The sequence below is a fragment of the Dinoponera quadriceps genome, unplaced genomic scaffold (genome assembly GCF_001313825.1).
Source record: "Dinoponera quadriceps isolate SergipeBrazil2010 unplaced genomic scaffold, ASM131382v1 scaffold367, whole genome shotgun sequence".
Taxonomy (NCBI): domain Eukaryota; kingdom Metazoa; phylum Arthropoda; class Insecta; order Hymenoptera; family Formicidae; genus Dinoponera; species Dinoponera quadriceps.
Genome location: NW_014554712.1, coordinates 87,526 through 108,216, shown reverse-complemented (window position 1 = coordinate 108,216; position 20,691 = coordinate 87,526). Strand labels below are relative to the sequence as shown.

General features: G+C 44.4%; 4 protein-coding genes across 9 annotated transcripts in view; 2 read left to right on the top strand and 2 right to left on the bottom strand.

Moving 5' to 3' along the window:
- Window positions 1–2,867, bottom strand: part of LOC106741047 (lysosomal-trafficking regulator) — a 24,891-nt gene extending 22,024 nt beyond the window's left edge. For 3 of the 5 annotated variants that reach the window (XM_014612614.1, XM_014612616.1, XM_014612617.1), the window contains exons 1-2: window positions 2,678–2,764; window positions 60–324 (exon numbers count right to left, since the gene is read on the bottom strand). The gene's annotated coding sequence lies outside the window, so the exon portion shown is untranslated. The other 2 variants (XM_014612615.1, XM_014612613.1) reach the window with 2 other exon arrangements.
- A 967-nt stretch (window positions 2,868–3,834) lies between these two features.
- Window positions 3,835–6,076, top strand: LOC106741048 (palmitoyltransferase ZDHHC23). Its single transcript, XM_014612618.1, has 3 exons — window positions 3,835–4,708; window positions 4,865–5,041; window positions 5,437–6,076. Exons 1-3 carry the CDS (start codon window positions 4,179–4,181, stop codon window positions 5,624–5,626), a joined length of 897 nt encoding a protein of 298 aa, XP_014468104.1. The 5' UTR covers window positions 3,835–4,178; the 3' UTR covers window positions 5,627–6,076.
- A 73-nt stretch (window positions 6,077–6,149) lies between these two features.
- On the bottom strand, window positions 6,150–12,068 carry LOC106740998 (calponin homology domain-containing protein DDB_G0272472). Its single transcript, XM_014612551.1, has 5 exons — window positions 11,859–12,068; window positions 10,361–10,609; window positions 9,061–9,851; window positions 7,260–7,458; window positions 6,150–6,994 (listed from the first exon to the last, which is right to left on the bottom strand). The coding sequence occupies exons 1-5, from the start codon at window positions 12,066–12,068 to the stop codon at window positions 6,350–6,352; spliced, it is 2,094 nt and encodes a 697-aa protein (XP_014468037.1). The 3' UTR covers window positions 6,150–6,349.
- Window positions 12,069–12,593: 525 nt separating this feature from the next.
- Window positions 12,594–19,750, top strand: LOC106741102 (PR domain zinc finger protein 10-like). 2 transcript variants are annotated; one of them, XM_014612756.1, is made up of 12 exons: window positions 12,594–12,692; window positions 12,860–13,109; window positions 13,206–13,608; window positions 13,901–14,266; window positions 14,359–14,688; window positions 14,767–14,970; window positions 15,727–16,233; window positions 16,321–16,585; window positions 16,681–16,807; window positions 16,921–17,109; window positions 17,188–17,379; window positions 17,547–19,750. In XM_014612756.1, the coding sequence occupies exons 2-12, from the start codon at window positions 12,933–12,935 to the stop codon at window positions 17,820–17,822; spliced, it is 3,036 nt and encodes a 1,011-aa protein (XP_014468242.1). In that variant the 5' UTR covers window positions 12,594–12,692; window positions 12,860–12,932; the 3' UTR covers window positions 17,823–19,750. The 2 variants fall into 2 exon arrangements, with proteins under 2 accessions (XP_014468242.1, XP_014468241.1); XM_014612755.1 differs by having other exon boundaries at window positions 16,921–17,379.
- Window positions 19,751–20,691: the final 941 nt, after the last annotated feature.

Below are 20,691 nucleotides of genomic sequence, written 5' to 3'. Positions count from 1 at the left end.
GGGGGGGGGGGGGGGGGGGGAAGATAGAGAGAGTTCAGAATATGGGCCATAATGTTTACTTGATCGAGTTTATCGCGCCGGTGCGATCGACCCTAACACAAGGGTCCCCTCCGGTGCTCACCCGCGCGCGTCAACGAATGAATACGCTTCTCCCGTTCGTAGCTCGTGCCGTCGACGAGTTCTCAGGGTGCGTGTCATGTAGCGACTGTTCACGAGGAAGGGGAAATCGGTGGTCGAGCCTCCCGTTCCGGCGCCGTCAATCGCTTTCTCTCAGCCGTGACGAAAAAACTTATGAATCATGTACCTTTGGCCTGTAGAGGCAACCTATCGACAAACGCGGAAAGAAATCAGCAACTACGTTAACACATCGTGGTGTGTATGCGATGCTCGCGATATAAGCGATAACTGGCTCGTGAAAACAGGCTCCTAAAGATAGACACTCGTTAATCACTCGCAAAAAGATGCACATCATTAATGTAGAATCGCTCTTGTACACAATTTGATAATCACCAATCGCCGTTACTTTATAGACATTAAGTAGAAGATTCTCGATCGTAACAAGTGCCCGTTACTGTAACAATCGATTATGTGTTATTCATCTTCACGGTCAATTATTTATCGCGAACATCGCAACCAATTGATTCTGAATATTCCTCGGACAATTATACAGACAACGTGATTAACATAATCGTCGATTGATTTCATTTCTCGTTGCCGTTCGTATTATCGAAAATGCGTGACCAATTGTTGGCATAAAATTAGATGACTTTACACCCTCTACATATAATTATAATTCAATCCGGAATATAAGGATACTGCGATCGAAGAGTTCTTTCTCAGATATAATTGTCGATAATAATTTGATTCTGAATTTTCCGCAGATTATTCAAACAACATGATTAACATAGTCCTCGAATGATTTCATTTTTTGTTGTCGTTCGTATTGCATCGTCGAAAATGCGAGGCCAATTGCTGAAATTACCACACAATTAGTTACGTGAAGTTACATCCTTTATAATTATACCCGGAATATCGAGTGTTGTATTAATTGCGACCGAGGAGAGTCCTTTCAGATACAGTTATCGACAATCTTCAGAACACCGCGTTCTCCCACCCGCGGCGTGAGACAATCGTGTTGCCGTAAGCACGGCAAACAGCGATAATCGCAATAACACGTGCAAACAATTGAGAGCAGTTCAATGCGCAACAGCCACACGCAGCCGTAATTGTCGATCAATCTTTAACTCTCGCAGTTGGTCGGTTATTATGGTGGCCGATTATCTTAATGAAGTTCTGCTCCGTCGTGCTTTAATCAACTCTCGTCCCCTCGACGAGACGATAATAGTGCACTAAAGGCATGAGCAATTTTTCAGTGTCTGCCTAGCAGTGAGATAAATCAACAACACGGTGATACGACACATTTCTCCTGGAGAAGATCGAAAGTCGCGTCTCGCGAGTGCTTCTGCTAATCCAGAAATAAGCGAGGCGATAAAATCGGACGTTGCAATTTTAGTAGCTTCGGGATTTATAATTCCGCTCCGATTTTTGGAAGATTACTATCGTAATTCCATTGTCGGAGAAAGTCGAGAAACGTAAAAAGTCAAGGAGAAACGTATAAAAATCGCTTCGACATGTGGGTCTTCAATATCGAAAATATTTCGATCAGCCTTTCGATCGTGTAACTTTACCTTCAGGGTGGAAACGTGAAAAGTGAAATTAGGAAATTTACACTTTTCACGAATTCGCGTTAAGATATCAACCATGTGACTTCCTCCAAGGCAAAAACGTGAAAAGCGAAATATTTGTCAAATCAGATAATTTCCACTTCACGAATTCAGGTCCGAGGAAAAAAATTGTGTTCGGCTGAAGACACGTTAAAGTGATTTTTTTATATTTGATTAAATCATCAGGTTATTCGGATTTATGAAAGTCTCGGCGGTTTAATCGGTTGCGTGTGGCTTTTCTCGCGAAAACATATGTTTAATTATATTATCGTGGCGCAGATTTTTCACGACTCCCGCGCGACGTTACGATAAACAACAAATCACCGAGACCGATAACGATTAACCTTCGGTGCACTTACCACACAAAGTCAGTAATTAAAAATAAATTCTCGATGAGCGATTTCCCCCCCCCCCCCTCACGTTCCTTTACCCTCTCCCGTTTATCCTCTACGACCTAAGATTTTCAATTATGTCACATTCCCGCCATTGCCGTTTCTCATTCGCGCGCTTCACATCAGCTGAGAGAGCCTTCGTCTTTGAATCTTTCGAAGGAACTCGCAAGGAATCCGTTAAACTTCCAACTTCACACTTTCAACGACATTTTCTTCCGTCCTTTCTAAATACGCAAAGCACAGCCAAGATAAATACGCAGACTAGAATCGACCACATACATACATCTTGTTCAAAATACAAAAGGTACAAAGCAATACAACCGGAACGAACGGGTGTCTGTGTACGACAACGCAACCTTCAAATCTGTTCCTTTCAACTCGTTTATTCGACCGTTCGATCTCCCCCCCCCCCCCACAATTTTCGAGTATATAATTATCTAATTCCGAATGTGGGTCATACGAGTCGGTGTGTTAAAGGGAGCAAGTGCAACACGGCAGTGCAACAAGTGCAGTTAAAAGGAACAGGCTTGATATGATGCACGCAAGATCTACGGTCCTCACTGGATCTGTCAGCAAGCTAAACGAAGCCGGTCGTCGGGGTGGGACTCCTCAGGATGCGTCGAATGGTCGTTCGGCTGCTGAGACGCGGCCGATCGCACGGCGTACCTGGATCAGTGCTTCATTACGAGGCGCCGTGCCGACTTGCTCCGACTGCCGATCCTTCAAACAACAACGTGGATCTCCATCGTCGTGCAGCTTCGACTGTGAGCCGCACCGTGGCGCTCTTCTCGCGCGCACTCGCGATTTATTCCGCGCGAGATTCGAAAAATCGCGCCTTCGGAGGCGGAACGTGTCTCATCCCCTGATAACCCCCAAGTGGACGACGACGTAGCTGCTCGACGTGTTCTGACGAATGGAGTGACATGTTATAGCAGCTGAGATTTCTCCGTAAACAATCAGCGATATTCGCGAATTCGAATTCACGCATTACCACCTGCTCCGGGCATACAGTTGGCGCCATGTTGCTCTCGAAGTGACGATTTATTGTGTAATGTTCGATAATTACTAAATTATAATAATAACCCAGCTAGAACAAATTTCTGAGCGACTTCTTGAAGACGTTTGGGAGATCTAAGAAGATCTATCTAAGAAATAAAATACGTCGTTTAGGTATGTTTAAGGCGTTTTTAGGTATTTTTGTTCTGCTTGGGAACGAAACGCGCCGAGCGAACCGAGAGAGATGTTTCTCTACTAACGCACCATTCTTGTTGTACAATCTCGTGAAAAAGTCAAACCGATTCCATAGATTCATATTTTGAATTTACTTTTATATAAATTACACTCGATAAAAGTGCCTCTAAAAGTGGCTGAGAAGCCATCTGATTGGCTGGCAAGTTCACACTTAAAGCACTTTTATCGATAAGAATGAGTTAATAATTAGCGGCTTAAAAATATACTAATGTAAAACGTATTCGACATAATTATTAAGAGAAGAGTTCCAATGATTAAGAAAGGAGTTTGCAAGATCTATTTAAAAGATGTATCGTATTATTTTTAATTAATATTGAAATTTATCATTGTAAGTATAAAATTTCGCTCGTACTGGAAGCAAATTATTTGTGCGCTTTGCTTTTAAACCGAGTGATACCAAAGGGAATCAAATGGAACTGAGCACGCGCAGAAAATATGTCGAGAAGGGCCACAATAGTTTTCATATTCTCTCTCTCCCGCTTCGCTCTCGGCTCATGAAATTGAATAAGTGCGCACATCCCGATATTACCATAGTTCAGTGTCGATAACAACATGGCGTTTGCCACTTGATCTTCGCCCGTACGTCTGTCGACTCGATTTTGCGTGATCGCTCACGCTTTCCTGAATTATCTCTTCATAAGGACGAATAACGCGTCGCCTCACGTCACCGACGGCCCGGTGAGCGGCGAACGTTGATGACAGCATGGCGCCGAGAGTCTAACCTAACCTAGAAATCACCCAGTCATCCCGTTCACTCATGACAGAGTGAACCGAGTTCCCGAGCGCGTTTTTGTTCGCCGAGTTTTAAAGCATGACCGTCTGGGAGAGGCTGCGTAATCCATGCGGCTGGCGCGCCGGTGCCAAGCAGATTTCCGTGGACGCGATGCTGCCACTCGTAGTGGTGCCGACGTTGGCGGTGATCGCCGCCCAGGCCGTCCTCTGCACGATCATCGTGTTCGTGACCACGCCGATCCTCGTCTACTACCTGTACCACAATTTCCTGCGGTTCCTGCTGCGCACCAAGTTCTTCCTCATGTGGACGATCACGAGCGTGCTGATGCTGATGCTCGTGTTCGAGATCAGCGTGGTGCCGCTGCTGGAGATCCTGCCCGAGGAGAACTTGCTGTTCATGGTGTGCGTGATCGGTGGTATCTGGTGCGGCTATCGGGCCAAGCTGAACGCGGACTACGCGGCGCAGGAAGGCGTCCTCGTGCAGGGTCTGGAGCTGGGCGAAGGCAGCGGCGAGCTCTGCACCGCGTGCAGGAGACGGGCGCCACCCAGGGCCCATCACTGCCGCCTGTGCCAGACGTGTATACTTAACAGGGAATATCATTGCAAATGGTATGACAGGAACGTCACTTCTTTTTATTCATATTTCCCCCCTCTCCTTTTGATATTTTCTCTTCTTTGAAAAATCACTCTGATACATGAGCATTTGACGATTTATTTGCTGGGGATTTTGTTATTTTTAATACTTTAATTGGTCACACTTCCCAGGTTGGACTGCTGCATAGGTTCCAGCAACCTAAGGTGGTACCTAGGCTGTTTATTCTTTTCTGCGATCGCCTTCATTTATGGTTCCAACCTGACCATGACCAGCGTCTGTCATCCATTCATTCTCATCGGGACTGTACTTCTACCGGATGACTGCAGCGACGTGTATCACCAGTTAGAGTACGTATTAATTCACAGTGTCTCTGCACTTTGATACGCACCAAGAACACTAAAACACGCTGGATACGACATTGTGAGAAAGTAATCCGTGACAAAAGGAGAAGTACGCACGTATATCGCCACGGAAAGCGCGATTGGATGTCACTGATGCATCACCGGTTTAGTAAAGTAAACTGGAAAAGTACAGGGGATCTGTAACATAGGCTTGAATAATCGCGAGATAACGATAATTGCCGGCTCTTCGAGTTAGCGTCGTAAATATTGTAATATTTCTTGATTCGTTTTGTGCCAACGATCGAGCAAAAGTCCGAGAGATAAACGGTGTCGCGCAACTGCTCGCTGGTTACCGCCCGCCGGTCGATCGATGTATAAATCTTCATACGTTATTGTTTCAGCATCGCTCTTTGCTTTGTCTCCGCTCTCTACAGTCTCCTGGTCGGTCTAGTGGTCTTTTGCTATCTCATGTATCACCTCTGGTTGCTCTACCAAGGCACGACGTCGAACGAGCGACGGTTGGACGCCGGGAGTCAGTATGATCATGGAATATTGAAGAATGTCTCACGGTTATTTTGCTGCAAAACTTAGGTAGCAATTGTTTAGGCTAGACTAACGAATTTCACTTCGCAAAGTGTGCGTGCACTACGTTCCGTACAGGAGTATATTACGAAATCAAACTCGATGCAACTAGGGAATTATCGTTGAGGCCGTGAGAGATTTCATTCATGGCGCGCTAACTCGACTAAATCAGCGGTAAAGCGGCGGTAAATTAGAGCGTACTTGTTACCATCGGCCCTATCGCCATGCTCCATCGATTCAGTGTAATGTCAGGTACTTGCGTGTTTAACGCTTCGTAAACTTCGGGCGAGTGCAATGTTCGCTGTGCTCGTAACGTTGCCCTCACGAGACCGCGCGTGGCAGCAACATATCGCGAGACGTCAACTCGCTTTATAGTCACCATTATTCTTAACGTGTCATTGTGCAAACCATTTGTATATTTATTGTAACTGTGATAAAGTGGCCATTGTGTACGAGTAATATGATATAAATTATACTAATCGAGTATATATGTATATCTAAAACAAGAGCCCAAGTAAAGAAGAGGAAGAAGAAGAATCTAAAATTGACAAAAAGTGTATAGTGACGATTTACGTTTTATTCTGCGAAGAAGAGGACAAAAAGAAACGGAGAAAGCTGCTTCATCTTACGCATACTTAGGCTGCTCTTTACCTTATCCGGATACAATGCCAGCCGGTTGTTTCACGGTCTGAAACGGTGAAATCCGCGTTACACGCGTGTAAACTCGTCAAACTAATCCTCTATCAGTACACCTCTCTGCCTGGGGTCGAAATCCGGCACCACTTCCTGCACTATCTCCCGCCACGTATTCTTTACACGCTCGCTCTCCGCGATATCCGGCGCTATCTTCGGATATCTTCTCCACATGTAAAAGTACTTTATCTTCAATTTTTCCTCGTAGTATCCCGAGGCCATGCGTTCGCTCCTCAATCGCTCCGCTTTATATTCCACGCTCCTTATCTTCCACAGCTCGAAACATTTGTTTTGCAGTCTCATGTCGGAGAAGTCCTTCGCCACTTGCTCCTTCCTCTTCTCCTCCATCGCGAATCCCCTCCATCGCTGCAGCATGCACCACGATATGTTTCTGTCGTACAACGATGCGGCCAGCTCGATCTTCATTCGACTCTGACGTTCCGTTTCCAGCCTCCAGCCGGCGAACGCTTTCCCCAGCAGACGCCGTTCATAATGGTCGTTCGCTTTGCCGATGTTATTGGTCTTCCTCTCGACGAGCGCGACGAACGGTTGCATTACGTAGCGTCGCAACAGGTGCTTGCGATAAAACGCTTCCGCCGCGGCGTTCAGCTTCTCGTACCTTTCTACCTCGCGCGCCCGCTGCCGCTCCCGTTCCTCGCGCATTCTCCTCGCTTCGCGCTGCGCCTGCGAAAGGCGTGATCTTAGATCAAACTGTCGCGTAAAACTTCTAAATGTAACGTGTAAGCGGCGTTTTCGAATCTATATACACGATGCTAGAATGTAGAATAAGCTGCGCAAGATATTGTATATCGCGGCGTAGCATTTAGTGACGACGTCCCTCGCGGATGGATAATTTTGCTCGCAAGGTAAAAGCTGCGTGCGCTAAGTGTACGATACGATGCACATCCGGTACGATATTAATATACTTTGACCTCTCATATTATCTGACCTCTAGTTGCGATCTCCTCCTCTCACGCTCTTCCCCCCTCCGGGCGGCCTCCTCCTGCCTCCTCTCGTCCTCCAGTTTCTTCCGCCGAGCTTCTTCGCGCGACTTTACCCTGTTCCTCCGCGCTTCCGCTCGCGCCTCCATCCGCGCCAAAAATTGCGGCGGACTCGGCACGCGCAGCGGCGCCGTCAAGGACTTGTCCCTGCCGCGTCGGGTAAAGGGTAAACGATTGAATGAGAGAGAGAGAGAGAGAGAGAACGAAACGATCAACTACCCTCCTCGCGTAACCCGCGATTTAATTTATCACGAGACGAAGGCGCAGAGACTCGAACATCTCCTCTTTAATACGTAGTCTAGTTCGCGAACCGTAAAAAAGATCAATGCGTGAAGAGAGCGACGTATCAAGCTAACTTGAAAAGATGCAAGGAGAGCAGAGTGTACAGACGTATGCAAATTATCTAGACTAAACCTCTAATATTACTTACTTGTCCGTGTATGATTGCGTTGTACAATTAGAATATATATTTTGTAAAATTTTCTCATATTTAAAATTTATAGATTCCGTTCTCAATGAAAATTCTACTTATATAAGATGTACGGAATTTTTCTTGTTATTCCTATTGGTAGCATTACTGGACAGTACCAGTATATGTTATTGTGTTGTTTGTATTTGTCCTGCTAATTGCTATCTTTATTGCAACGTTTTTAATTTTTGCTTACATAAATTGAATTTTTTAAAAACCATTTATCGATTAAAAAATTTACTTGGGCTTCTTTTCTTCAATAATTAAGTTAATAACGTTTGTTTTTATTAGATCGGCATGAGGAATGCATACCAAATATTAAAATATTAAAAAAAGAATGAATAAAGATATATTTGAATAGAAGTTGTAATTTTTAGTGTTTTGTAGACCAAGTCTAATAATTATATAATTTGCACACGTTTGTATATTCAGAATATACACAGCAATGATACGTGATAATTTGTTGTCGGATGTCTGAGTTAATTAATGTACATGGTTATTGAACATACAACGCAACTATGCAAACAAAGAAATCAAAAAACAATCAAACATTAACAAGAATAAACAAACGCAGTATTATCATTCTAGTGACTAATAAAGGCAAGATAACTATAAAAAAAAAAATAAGGTTAATAAGAACCGATCGTTATAGATATCAATGACTTAAGTTATGAAAAGATAAAAATATTGGTTTCACAGTGTAATAACGCACATGCCGAATATTTTTCCAGGTCTTCAATGTATTCAATGAATCAACCTTCCACGTCAAATCAATCTTGTACATCCCAATTATTAATATTAATATTCCCCGCTGCTCTTTTCCAGTTAATAAATTACGCATTAATTGTTTTCTTGAGACAGTATTTCTCGCAACACTTAAGAAATTAATTGATGCATAATTAAGCATTTTGCAAATTTTATGATTGTCGACTAACATTTCTCCTAAATTGATCACTTTTTGGCAAGATATTTCAATAATTTTTTACAGTGAATGAAGAGCTACTTCGATTAATGTAGTAAATAGTCTATGATTCCGTATAAAAAATACGAAGTTGATCTTTATTTTTTACACCTCCACATGCAAAAAANTTTGCCCCCCCCCCCCCCCCCCTTCATTTAACTTTCATCTGAAACATTTTCCGATATTACCGGTAGTTTTGAAGATAATCGCGTGGATCGACTTAAATGGGACACCCTATATATGTGACTGTGTATGTTGTAATGATTAAAAACATCTTTATTTTTCAAAGAATTAAGAGTACGGCGAGAAAAAATTCTACCTGTAACCCGCTTGTCTCATCAGTTGGATCAGAGTTCTTCTGGTCTGCTGACCGCAGTGCATCAGAGTCTCCTTGGCCGCGTTCACAGTCTGCTCGCCGGACTTTGTTATCTCCTCCTGTACCTGCTTCAGCTTCAGATCCTCGATGAGCTTGCTCTGTTCGGCCAGTTTCATCCTCTGCTTGCGTATGATCTCCTTCTGAGCATTCAACCGATTTTGCGCCGGCGACTCGACGACGAACGGTTTGCAGGATGGAATCCTCTTCTTGGCATTCGCGTCTCGCGCTCCGCTCGGAGAGAAATCCTTTGACTCCATTTTACGGCACTTCGTCATCTCCTTCTGCATCTCCACGATATTGCCAATGAGCGTGTCGATCTTGCGAGCGTCGGAATCTCTAGTGTTCGCTTTCGCGTGTTCCTCGCGTCGAGCCCTCTTCAGATTCTCCACATGTGTCCGCCACACGCGAATGCATCGCCTCAGTCTTCTCCGTGTCATAATGTCCTGGATGTTGATCTTGATCTCCCGAAGTCGTCGCTTGTCCCGCGCATTCTCCCGCAAAATATCGAAACATGATCTTAGGATGAGCGATCGTCGCTCCTCCGACTCGCAGCTTGGCTTATCCTTGATGGTCACTTTGATGGTGCCAAAGGGTGCTCCCTCGATCTCGTTTATCGAAGGCTGCACGGAATCTTTCGATTCGGAAACTTCCGCGAACGTCCTCTTCTTGACGATCGCCACCTTTCGTTCGGCTGTTTTGCATCTTCTCTTATTAACGACGATCCGCTGTATAAGCGCGAGCGATCATGCTTATTAATCTATTTTCTTCTTTTGTCTCTTTAGCGAGCCCGGATCCGTAATAGGTATAGTAAGCACTATTTTAATTACAACGTAATGTCAATAGCAAAAAGCGTTTTCATCATTATCAGACGTCGCAATTCCTAAGATTTAAGCGTTATTAAGCGACTTTTCCGCAGCGCGGAAAGCACATTGTGTCAGAAATTACGCTTACTACATTTTATTTTGCTTGCTACATCTATTTCCAGGCGGAACAAATTTTTTCTACCAAGATGCCTTAAATACGTCTAAAAGACATTCTATTTTTTAGATATCTTTCAGGCATTCTTTAAGAGGTCTTTTTTTAGAAATCTGTTCTGTCTGGTTGTAAATCCGAATTAATTCCGAGCAGCACAAATTGGTTGGCTAACCGTTGCCCGACGTTTGGTCAACATTAGGCAACGGTTAGCCACCGATTTGTGCTGCTCGGGATGATTTCGAAGATTGTTAAGTGTTTAATTTAATTCGAAAATAAATTTCACCTTCTCTCCGGCTCTACTGGGAATTTTCCAGAAGCCCTCGTCACTTGAACTAGCTATAGTTTTTTTGCTACACGCATACGGGCCGCAACATTTGGGATGATACTTTTGCAAATCCTGCTCAAATTTGCGTAATTCCCTTTCCACGAGAGCTTGTTCTCTCTTCAACTGCTGTTCCTTCGTTTCTTCCTGTGTTAGTAGTCTGCAATGAGAAAATGATTGTAATGTAAGAATTTTCTTTAGCAAACGAAATAAACAATAACAAGGCAAAAAGTATATATATTAGGTTGGTGCATATGAAATGTCGGATTCTTAAGTGATTGTATAAAACTGTATATCTTTCTTCAAAAGCTGTTTATTCAATCAAAGTATGCTCCATTCGCTTCAATACACTTCTCCCAACGAGATTTTAAAGCGTAGATGCCTGTCTTAAAAAAATTTTGGTCTTTAGAATTAATAAACTCTGATATCGAGTTTTTTAGACTGTCTTCATTTTCATGGTGTTTGCCTCTTAAAAACAGCTCTAAATGCTTGAAAAAATGAAAATCGGTCGGCGAGAGATCCGGTGAATATGGTGGATGCTGCAAAACTTCATATTCCAGTTCGTTCAGTTTCGCAATTGTTTTGTGCGATGTGTGCGGCCGAGCGTTGTCATGGAGCAGTAGCGGGCCATGCCGATTCACAAGCGATGGGAGTACAATTTGGTGTCTCAATATCGTTGTATGGTCAACTTTCATCCTGATAGCAAGTTCCCTCGTGGATACGGCTGGATCCGCTTCCACTAGAGCCTTCAGGTCATCATTATTCACAGACGTTTTGGGTCTTCCGCGCGGCTCATTTTGCAGTGAAAAATCGCCAGTCCGAAATTTTTCGAACCAACGCTGCACTTTCCGATTGTTAACCGTATTCTCCCCAAACGCTTGGTTTATGTTGCGTGCAGCTTTTGCAGCACTATTACCAAGTTTGTACTCATATAAGAAAATGACGCGAATGTCGGCAGAATTCATATCGGTAATAAACTCAAAAGAAATAAAAAAGGGAAGACCTTCGAGAAAACCTATTTTGTTGAAATGAGTCTCTGGCAATGGACAATACGAGTATGAATGAGGTTATGCCAAATACAAAAGTATAACGAAAACAGGGAGGAAAACGTCCGCATGTAAAGAGAATGCGACATTTCATACGCACCAACCTAATATAATTTTAAAGTTTCGGAAGAACCAGTCTTTTCCAGTTTTTCCAAGGATTTCTTGCGTTTCTTCTTTATAACAGAAAAAAAATAAATGTGGCAGATTTCAATCGAATACACGCGAATTTTTCTAAACGAATTTTTCTTACCCTTGGAATAGAAACCGAAAAAATCCGCGGAAAAATGAGGAAAAAATTATATTTTCCAAAACTTAAAAATTATAACACAGAAAGTCACAAATTCATATATTTCATCATAATTTATAGATAATTACGAATTATGAAGTTGACGGTGAACGTACTTTCTAGCTTCTGCTAATATGGCAGCCTTGCTCGAGGATTTGCATAGTTCCTCGCGAAATATTCTGTGCCTCGCGTCCATAATCAGATTCGGATCCAGGAATGTTTTCCTATCGTCTTCCAGCATCCGACGCTTCTCGGACGGATGGAAGATCGTCGCCTTCATCATCTCGTCCATTAACTGTCTCGCTTCGTCGAATTGCACCATATTTGCCAGTTTGATCAACAGTTGCTTCTTTCGTCGTTTACATCGATCGGCTTCTCATATCGCAGACTTGTCTTGTTTATGCGTGTCCGCCCCGCTGTTGTTAAGGAAAGTCGCGGTCCCCCAACTCTCCAGGTGAATGTCCCAGCCCTCATTCATGAGTTTCGCGGCAAAAGCGGAGGGTGGAAATAACGGACGGCCGTGGGAAGGAGGGGGGAGTGAAACGCTGCTACGAACATTACATTACACAACGTATTATTACATTCATTAAAATCGAAAAATTCATGACGATTTTTTTGTTTCTTCCTTCGATCTCAAGGTGTAGCGCGAAGTTTAATTAAGTATATTAATTTTTGCAATTTATCAAATTCCAAATCAAACGTGACGAACGGAGACACGCAAGAAGCAATTTTACTCAAGGTTTGAATAATTAACCGAGGCTTAAAGCGTTACTTGAAATTCTCGGAAGGTCCGAGATGCGAGTTTCAAAGTTTCCCGCCGTTTCAACGGCACTGAATCGCAGGGCGAAAGTGACATCGTCGGTTGTTGACGGACCAGTGCCGCTGCAGCGGGTGCATCACCGAGCGAGAGGTGCATCGACTTCGAAACCTATGTGCTGAGGCTCTGGTAAGTCTTCTCTCGCTCATAATACGGGGTCTCGGTTGAAAGGAACACCTGTTTCTGCTGGCGCGATGTCGTCGACTGCTCGCGTCGATCTCGCGGCACCGAGGATCGCACGTTGCGCCGCTTGAGGTGAAAGAGAGGGCCCCCTGTCAATTTTTCATTTCACACAGAACCTTCGAATGCGACTCCCTGGCAGGTGCGAACGACGAGATATCATACCTCTGGTGCGGTGCGAAACGTAAGATGGATCCAAGGGGCCCTCCTGAGGGGGCCCCTGGCCATTCCTTCGAGATAGCCACATCCTTGAACATCGACAGGGGAGTTGACACTTCGGTCAACTGGCCTACCGATCACTCGTTCTCCTCGTCATTGTACGAACAACCGAAGAAGCTGAACAACAACAGGCTCCTATTTTTGACTGTGAGTAGCGTTTTGAATAACAGTGATCAACTGTCAATGATATACATATATATATATACACATATATATATGCTGGAACGATCGCTCTTCTGACAGGTGGAATATGTGGAGGACCAACCGCGAGACTATTCCCGGTTGTTTCCCACGTACGAGCAGATCTTCTCCCCGCGGGCAGCTTCCCCTCTGTCTGAATTTGAGCATCGTGTCAGCCCGTTCGACCCGAACATGAGCTCAGCCGCTAGATACTCCCCTACACCTGTCCAACTGCCGTCTTCGCCCTTTCACAATTCCGTCGTTGTACTTCAGGGCCCATCCTCTCCCTTGATATCTCAACCCGAACCAAATATGAGGACGAATATTAATTATGTAACTCAGCTGGCTCATCAGTCGATCGATGCTCAAGCTGTAGCTCAGACGGATGCTTCCACGGATTTTGTCGACAATGGGAACGAAGAAGGGCTGGTGTCTGGTGTCAACAGTGAATTAATTTTGATGCAAGGTGAGGAATGATTTATTTTTATCTCGAGATGATGTACGGTGCCCCTATATTGCGCTTTTGTTGTATCTTAAATGTATATTACGTTCCGGTAAAGTAAATCAACTGACAGTAACGTAATATCATAATTTCCCACTCAAAGATGTAAGTACGATACGTGTGTTATGTAACGGTTACATTGTTGAATGGGAAGTTATAGCATTGATGTTACGTTACCGATGGTTGGTGCTTTTGGCGGGATCGTACAATATCTTCGTACGCCGTGTATCTTGAATGCGTAACATCACGTTTACAGAATCTGCACCCGAGTTGGAATCTTCGTCGACTCCCTTGATGTTAACGGGAATAGCAGGCACAGACTTTGCTCTCAGCAGGGACTTTCTGGTGATGCAGGACGATCAAATAAACGTCATCAACACGTTCAAAAATCAAAACATGGAGATAGAGGACAATCAATCGGAGGGTGTTTCAATCTGTAACGCTCTGCCACCAGTAACGGAAGGTTTAAACAAGGAGGACAATAATGAATCCGTGCTGGAAATCTGTGACAAGGAAATCCAGCAGATCACCAAAGAGGCGCCTCCGTCTGAAAAGAAGAAAACTATTGAGAAGAAAGACGTAAGGAGATCCAAACGACGTATAACGGACAAGAAAGACTTTTGTAAGTGTTACGCCAGTCACATTTCATGCGGTTGATCTTAAATATGTGTTAAGAAGTACAATTTATTTAGATACTTGTGCATACTTTTACAGGGTGCGACGAATATGACGGTAACTGCGCCAAAGACGACAGCTGTAACTTGCACGACGTGTGCACTATCGCGGATCAACCGGTACCATCGCGTGCTGTAGCAACACTGCCAGGATCATATCTTTCGTTAAACAAACTATCCACTTCGCACGCTGCAGCGGATGGAGTGACTTACGGAGTATTTACGAAGCGTGACATCCGAAGACGCACACAATTCGGGCCCATAGAAGGCGTACTGTGCCCTTACGACGGCTCGTCATTCGAAAATGCTTTACCACTGCTCTACGAAACTGAGAGTGGCGAATTCTTGAAAGTAGACGTCTCCAACGAGAGTGAGTAGTCGCACCTGGTGAAAGAAATTTTTCGATTCATGACGTGTCAAGCTCTCGTGTCTCCGTCGTGATTTTCAGACACTTCAAATTGGATGCGTTTCGTGCGACCAGCACTGACATACAAAGAGCAGAACTTGATAATCTGTCAGCAGAAAGACGGAATAGTGTTTCTGACTAACAGAAACATCTCGCCAAAGGAAGAGCTGAAGGCAGGTCCTAGTCCTGACTATGCGATTCGCAGGAATTTACCCATACTCAGACCAGACACAAAAGACGAGAAAGGTACAAGTGAGCTATTAGTATTATCACTAAGGGAATCAAAACGCGTTCGTAAAATCTTCGGGAATGCTGGGACTTCTCTGTCAACCAATTATTGCGATTGAAATTCTACAAAAATGACAAACACAACCTTCCTCTGTATTCTCATATTAACTACTATTCTGTGGACCTATCTTTCTTTCTAAACGAGACGTGCAGCATCACTGCGAAGCTACTCTTGTGCCGGAGCGAATTCACAGGCAGCCCACAGTAGACCTGTTCTGTAATTTTTAACGACAATGTTCGTTATTGTTACATTGCTGTTGCGCAGCTTTTCTGCCACATATTATACTTGACAACACGTAACGGAAACGACACTGTCGTAGTTACAAAGTAGGTCGGTTACCAAGTGGGTTATCATATATAAGACACCCCCAACAAGTAAGAAACATTAAATCAATTTTTTGACTCATTGATTTTAATTTAAATATCTTTTAACATATTTGATAAATGTTACTAAACTGCTTGACGACATAATATTCTCGAATATTAAAATTATAGCGTATAAATATGTTACTTTTCATGTTTGGGTCAAATATTATTAACAATGACGTCATACAACATTAAACATTACGCGTTCGAAGACGTTATAATATGTTACGAAACGTCATTGTGTAATAACGTTGTTGTCCTGCGAGCCAATCCCGGTCTCCCTTGTATCTCATTGAACATTCATCGTCACGATGCCTCTTTTTCACTCGGGTATTCCTTCTCCGCCAGAAATCGCCAATCAAACGCCCGCGTGGCCGCGCTTGGACGGCAACTTTTACAATCGACGCGTAAAGGTGTTCCGCGGCAGGAACATAAAAGAGAAGGAGAACTCGCAGCAGAACAAGCGCAAGGAGTGGAAATGTTCCGCCTGCAGCCTCTTCTTCAGGAAGTCGTCTCTGCTTAGTTTGCACGCGCTCGTCCACCTGTCCAGCGAGATCAAAATCGAGAATCAAAACTCCACGTGTCCGCAGTGCGGATCGGAATTCCACAAGCAGAGCGAGCTGGCGAATCACGTGTCTCAGCACGGGCGTACGGTGCCGCCCAAGGCGAAGAGATTAACTCCCTTACGTAGGTACAAGTGTTCAAAGTGTTACAAGCGTTTTACTACGAAGATACGATTACAACAGCACTTGTTGACGCATGGTGCTGAGGACCAAAAACCACTGCCGTGCAATATCTGCTTGAAGCGATTTATGAATAACTCCGCGTTGTCCTGTCATCTGAAAACGCATAAAGGTGAGAGAGTCGGCCGGCGAGGACGACAAGACGAGCCCTCCGCCTTTCGTACACGCTAATTGCCGCAATTATTGACGCAATTCGCAGAGAACAAGCAAGTCTTCGAGTGCCCGATGTGCAGGCAGCTGTTTTGCCAAGGCGCGATGCTGAAGGATCACATTGAGACGCACAGAAATCAGGACGGTATATTCAACTGCCCTCACTGCCAGCGAACGTTCATTAAATACTCGGTTATTCGCAAACATATCCGGGCGCATCATTACGAGAGGAAGCACAAGTGTCAGCACTGCGCGAAGCATTTCCCATCGGTCGACAAATTGCGCTTGCACCTGCTGAAACACTCAGACCACAGGTACTAGGGCCAATTCTTGTATAGCTAGCGACGATTGTACGTTCACACATGCATAGAGGAAAGAAAGAGGTTCGATGAATCTTTCATTTGCACAGGGAGTTTCATTGTGCGAACTGCGGTAGACGGTTTAAGAGGAAGGACAAGTTGAAGGAACACATGACTAAGATACATAGCCCGCAAACGGGCGAGGAACAAATGACACAGAAGAAATTTGTGCCAAAGGTACGTGGTGAAGTAAACGCACGATAGTGCGTGTCAGCGAAATCTGCTGAAATGACAGGAATTTAATTGATATTTCCACATCTCTGTATGTTACACAATCACTCTGTCGACAGGTGAATCCGAATGATTACAATCGCTTCATTTTCAAATGTCATCAATGCCTGGTGGGTTTCAAGCGCAGGGGGATGCTGGTGAATCACCTAGCAAAGCGGCATCCCGACGTCGCTCCGGAGTCTGTGCCAGAATTAAATTTACCGATTCTGCGGCAAACCAGAGACTACTACTGCCAATATTGCGACAAGGTGTCGTTTCGTCGGACAGATTTGTACATAAGCGAAGAAATGAAATTATTGTCGCTTCACACATGTGTGTGCTTTCAGGTTTACAAGAGTAGCAGCAAACGTAAAGCGCATATTATGAAAAACCATCCGGGCGCAGCATTGCCGCCCAGTAACCGGCAAAAGGAGTCGGAATTCTCGGGGCTACCGAATCCAAGCTTCAGCCAAGCGGTGGGCAGCATCACTACCACTCCTCAGAATTGCCAGTGGTGTCACAAACAGTATGCCAGCAAAGTAGGTCCCTCCTCTCGTATCAGCTTACACTTATCCACAATGACGATGCGATAATTTGTAATGTCATAAATTATATTTTAACGTTAATATAGTTAATGCTTCTTTATTTCAATGTTAACTCGACGTTACGATGTAACAGTGTTATCACGTGTAAATTATAATTTAAGGCGAAGCTACTGCAACACCAGCGCAAGAAGCACGCGCACCTGATGGAGCCGGCGGATCAGATACCGCGTTCGCGAAACCGGCCGCCGCAGAATCAAAATCAACCGCCCGCGCTCGCCAACAACTACGTGATATCCGACTACCTGCAAGGGTGCGACTTGGACGGGGATTTTCTCAAGCAGAAGATAATCAAAATCTCGAGCGACGTTGATCTGATAAGTAACGGCATGGAGGTCGGAGTCAGCCAGCAGTTTGTGCGTATGCGCGACATACGCTGAAGAGAGGTGCGGCGTCCCCGTCCACGGGGATGAGCATCCGCCAATTTATCGAGATATGAATCTCGCGACCTTTGTACGCAGCCCAGGCTGGCTGCGAATTTTTTGGCTGCCGTTACCAAATCGGGACGACGCCGCCTGGGCGAAGCGATGGCGGCGGAGCGTCTCGCCTGAGAATATTTGGGACGCGGCTTTGTCGGCGCCGGTGCGAAACACTCGGCGCTGTTTTGTTGGTCGTTGTACGCTGGTCGATCGACAAGCGACGGTTACCGATGATAAGAAAAATAGTGACTTGTTGGCAGATTTGTTGGAGAAACGGAGCATGCAGTTTTAAGAGATTTATTTTGACACCGAGCCTCGGCACGGAAATGAAAAGAAAAAACGGAAAGAAAAGCACAACGTCTAAGCACGTCGGCTGGAAGAACTTCAGAAGGGGGAGGCTCGAGGGAATCCACTTGCGACGAAGAATACCGTAGTCTCGTACAATTGTTGAGAACTTTCCTTCAAGTACTGACCCTTTAAGTGTGGGAGCAACGCGACAAGAATAAAAACTTAAGGTTTAGAGATAGAAACTTGAGGTGATAAAACCCACAACCCGAAGCTGTTGCTGAAACAAGCCGAGAGAGAGAGAGAGAGAGAGAGAATAAACGTACAGATAGGCAAAGTTTTTGAATGCCGATAGTTCTTAGCGAACTCCGAGCGCATGTATGCGTTCTCACAGCACTCAAAGGGTCAAGGATACCGAGCATAAAGCAAAAAATAAAAAAAATAAAAAAAAAGGTAGAACGAGTCCTGGTACTATCGACACGTCCTTTACGCTAGGGCCTGGTAGTTACTTTTAAAAATCTATTACCAAGCTTAAATCCGATGTCATTCGAGTGTGAAGTAGATGGACCAAATTTAAGCTTCAAGTTTGAGAGCGATGTTTAAGCCCAGCTTAAATTTGATCGGCGGCAGCGAGTCCGCCGCGCGTCTTAGAACGGCGTGACTTCTTCTTCCGTACGACGGTGATATATTGCGTTGGACAGCGACTCAATCGCTCGATGAGTAATGTTACAAAAGGGTCATTGTTCGCGACGCGCATTTGGCTTCATTCGACAGAGCGATTGTCTGTAGATTACGTGAAAGCCTGCAGTAAATCTCTGCAGGTGATCGTCCATTTCACTTTTGCTCTCTATCTCTCACTATCTCTTTCTCTCGCAATTCCAAGATCTCGTCGTCAAACGCTTGCGTCTACCGTATCTCATTTTAGAGTAATGTACGGATGTACACGCGTCCTTAGATCTCCAACGTACCGTTTTCACGTAATCGTTCCGTATAATCGCCGGTCTCATCCACATTTTATAAATCTAGCGTTCACACCAAGCAGCCGAAGGAGAAACAGCCCGTTCGAAATCGTCGAGAGAAATGTCCGATTGAAATCGACGCGCACGGTACTGTAGTTACGTAGACAAGAGGACACCTCCGTCCTCGTCGACTTTGCGACGCAGCAGGTGTAACGTACGTGTATTTTAAGCTGTATATCCGGCTACGCGTCACTCACACGTACAACACACGCATACACACGGTACAAGAGAGAGAGAGAGAGAGAGCGAGCGCGAGTTTCCGCGATTGTGTCCAATATTGTGTATTCCGCAACGTCCGAGCTCGGAATAATTGTGACCGCCTTTCCGAAACAGAAAAGAAGCCCCATCCGGTGTGTATGTCGTAAAACGACCGCGCGGACAATTTTCACACTCGGAGAGATTTATCGAGAGAACGAAACGACGTTGAATTTATTTTACACGCGGTATATACACACGACGTACAGAGTTTATCGCAACAATACGAGGACGAGAGATTGCATGTTTGTCGATGTCGTTGAGTACACACGGAGGACTGTACTGTAAACAGATAATGACTTCAATAAAGTTATTCGATGAGCGATACGACGAGAGCGGATATAATTTATTATTACGCACTGTACGTCCACATCCACACACATACACACACACACACACACGCGTGCCGCGTGAGTAATGTGAAGCGAAATCGATTCGAAGGAATCGCGGGAGAGATTGTTTAGAAATCAATACGAAGGCCAATCTCTACACTAGGTGCTTCCGATTTCATAACACAAGTCGACACAAGATCATCTTATCTTTGTTACTCATTGAATGTGGAACAAAAACAAAAATGATGCCTGTGCCGACCTGTGTCGCTAAGTGGAAAACACTCATTGACAAGTTTCGCAGACGCATTGGTAGATTTCCTAGATAAATCCCTCTTAGGCTCGTGTTAATAGTTCGGGAATTTGTCTCAAGTGAGACACTTGGATTTCACTTTAGAATTAAATGTGAGTTCTTCCAGTTGAATCGCGATCGTAAGTCTAATGTATACGTGCATAATACGCAAGATTCCACGCAAGATTTAATTCTAAATTCAAATCCGAGTATCTCACGTGAGGTAAGTTTCAAATAACTACACTATTAATACCTTTGGGTCTTGATGAAGTACCGATGATACCAGGTGACTCAGGGTGACCCGTCAAACTCTGACTAAGCTAATCGAGGAATAACAAAAAGAATCGCCAACGCCAATTTCCAATTCTGCAACTTGGCGTTCAGCAATAATAATCGAAAAGTTAATCATTTCTATCTATGTTAGCGAGATAGAGCAGCATAATATTGTATTTGACTGACAGCAATTTTAAATCGACGATTAGACCAATCAGTGTTTGATGACAGACACTCTTGATCTGTCACCTCTAACACGCGTTCCCCGCCGCCGTTTATCCGAAAAACCGTTCGCCGTGGACCGTTTTGTATTTTCTCTTCATATAGGGTGCCTTAAAATTGCCGCATACGGAATGTAAAGGGAGATTCTTCATACC

Bases quoted from the DNA above. Each gene is read 5' to 3' on its own strand.
- LOC106741102 (XM_014612755.1), top strand. From the start codon at position 12,933: ATGGATCCAAGGGGCCCTCCTGAGGGGGCCCCTGGCCATTCCTTCGAG. The intron at 13,110-13,205 runs GTGAGTAGCGTT...CTCTTCTGACAG, and splicing joins ACAGGCTCCTATTTTTGACT to GTGGAATATGTGGAGGACCA. The intron at 16,808-16,920 runs GTACGTGGTGAA...CTCTGTCGACAG, and splicing joins AGAAGAAATTTGTGCCAAAG to GTGAATCCGAATGATTACAA.
- LOC106741048 (XM_014612618.1), top strand. From the start codon at position 4,179: ATGACCGTCTGGGAGAGGCTGCGTAATCCATGCGGCTGGCGCGCCGGT. The intron at 4,709-4,864 runs GTATGACAGGAA...CACACTTCCCAG, and splicing joins AGGGAATATCATTGCAAATG to GTTGGACTGCTGCATAGGTT. The intron at 5,042-5,436 runs GTACGTATTAAT...TTATTGTTTCAG, and splicing joins GACGTGTATCACCAGTTAGA to CATCGCTCTTTGCTTTGTCT.
- LOC106740998 (XM_014612551.1), bottom strand. From the start codon at position 12,068: ATGGTGCAATTCGACGAAGCGAGACAGTTAATGGACGAGATGATGAAG. The intron at 7,459-9,060 runs GTAGAATTTTTT...CCGACGCGGCAG, and splicing joins ATGAGACAAGCGGGTTACAG to GGACAAGTCCTTGACGGCGC. The intron at 6,995-7,259 runs GTCAGATAATAT...CGCCTTTCGCAG, and splicing joins GGAGGAGATCGCAACTAGAG to GCGCAGCGCGAAGCGAGGAG.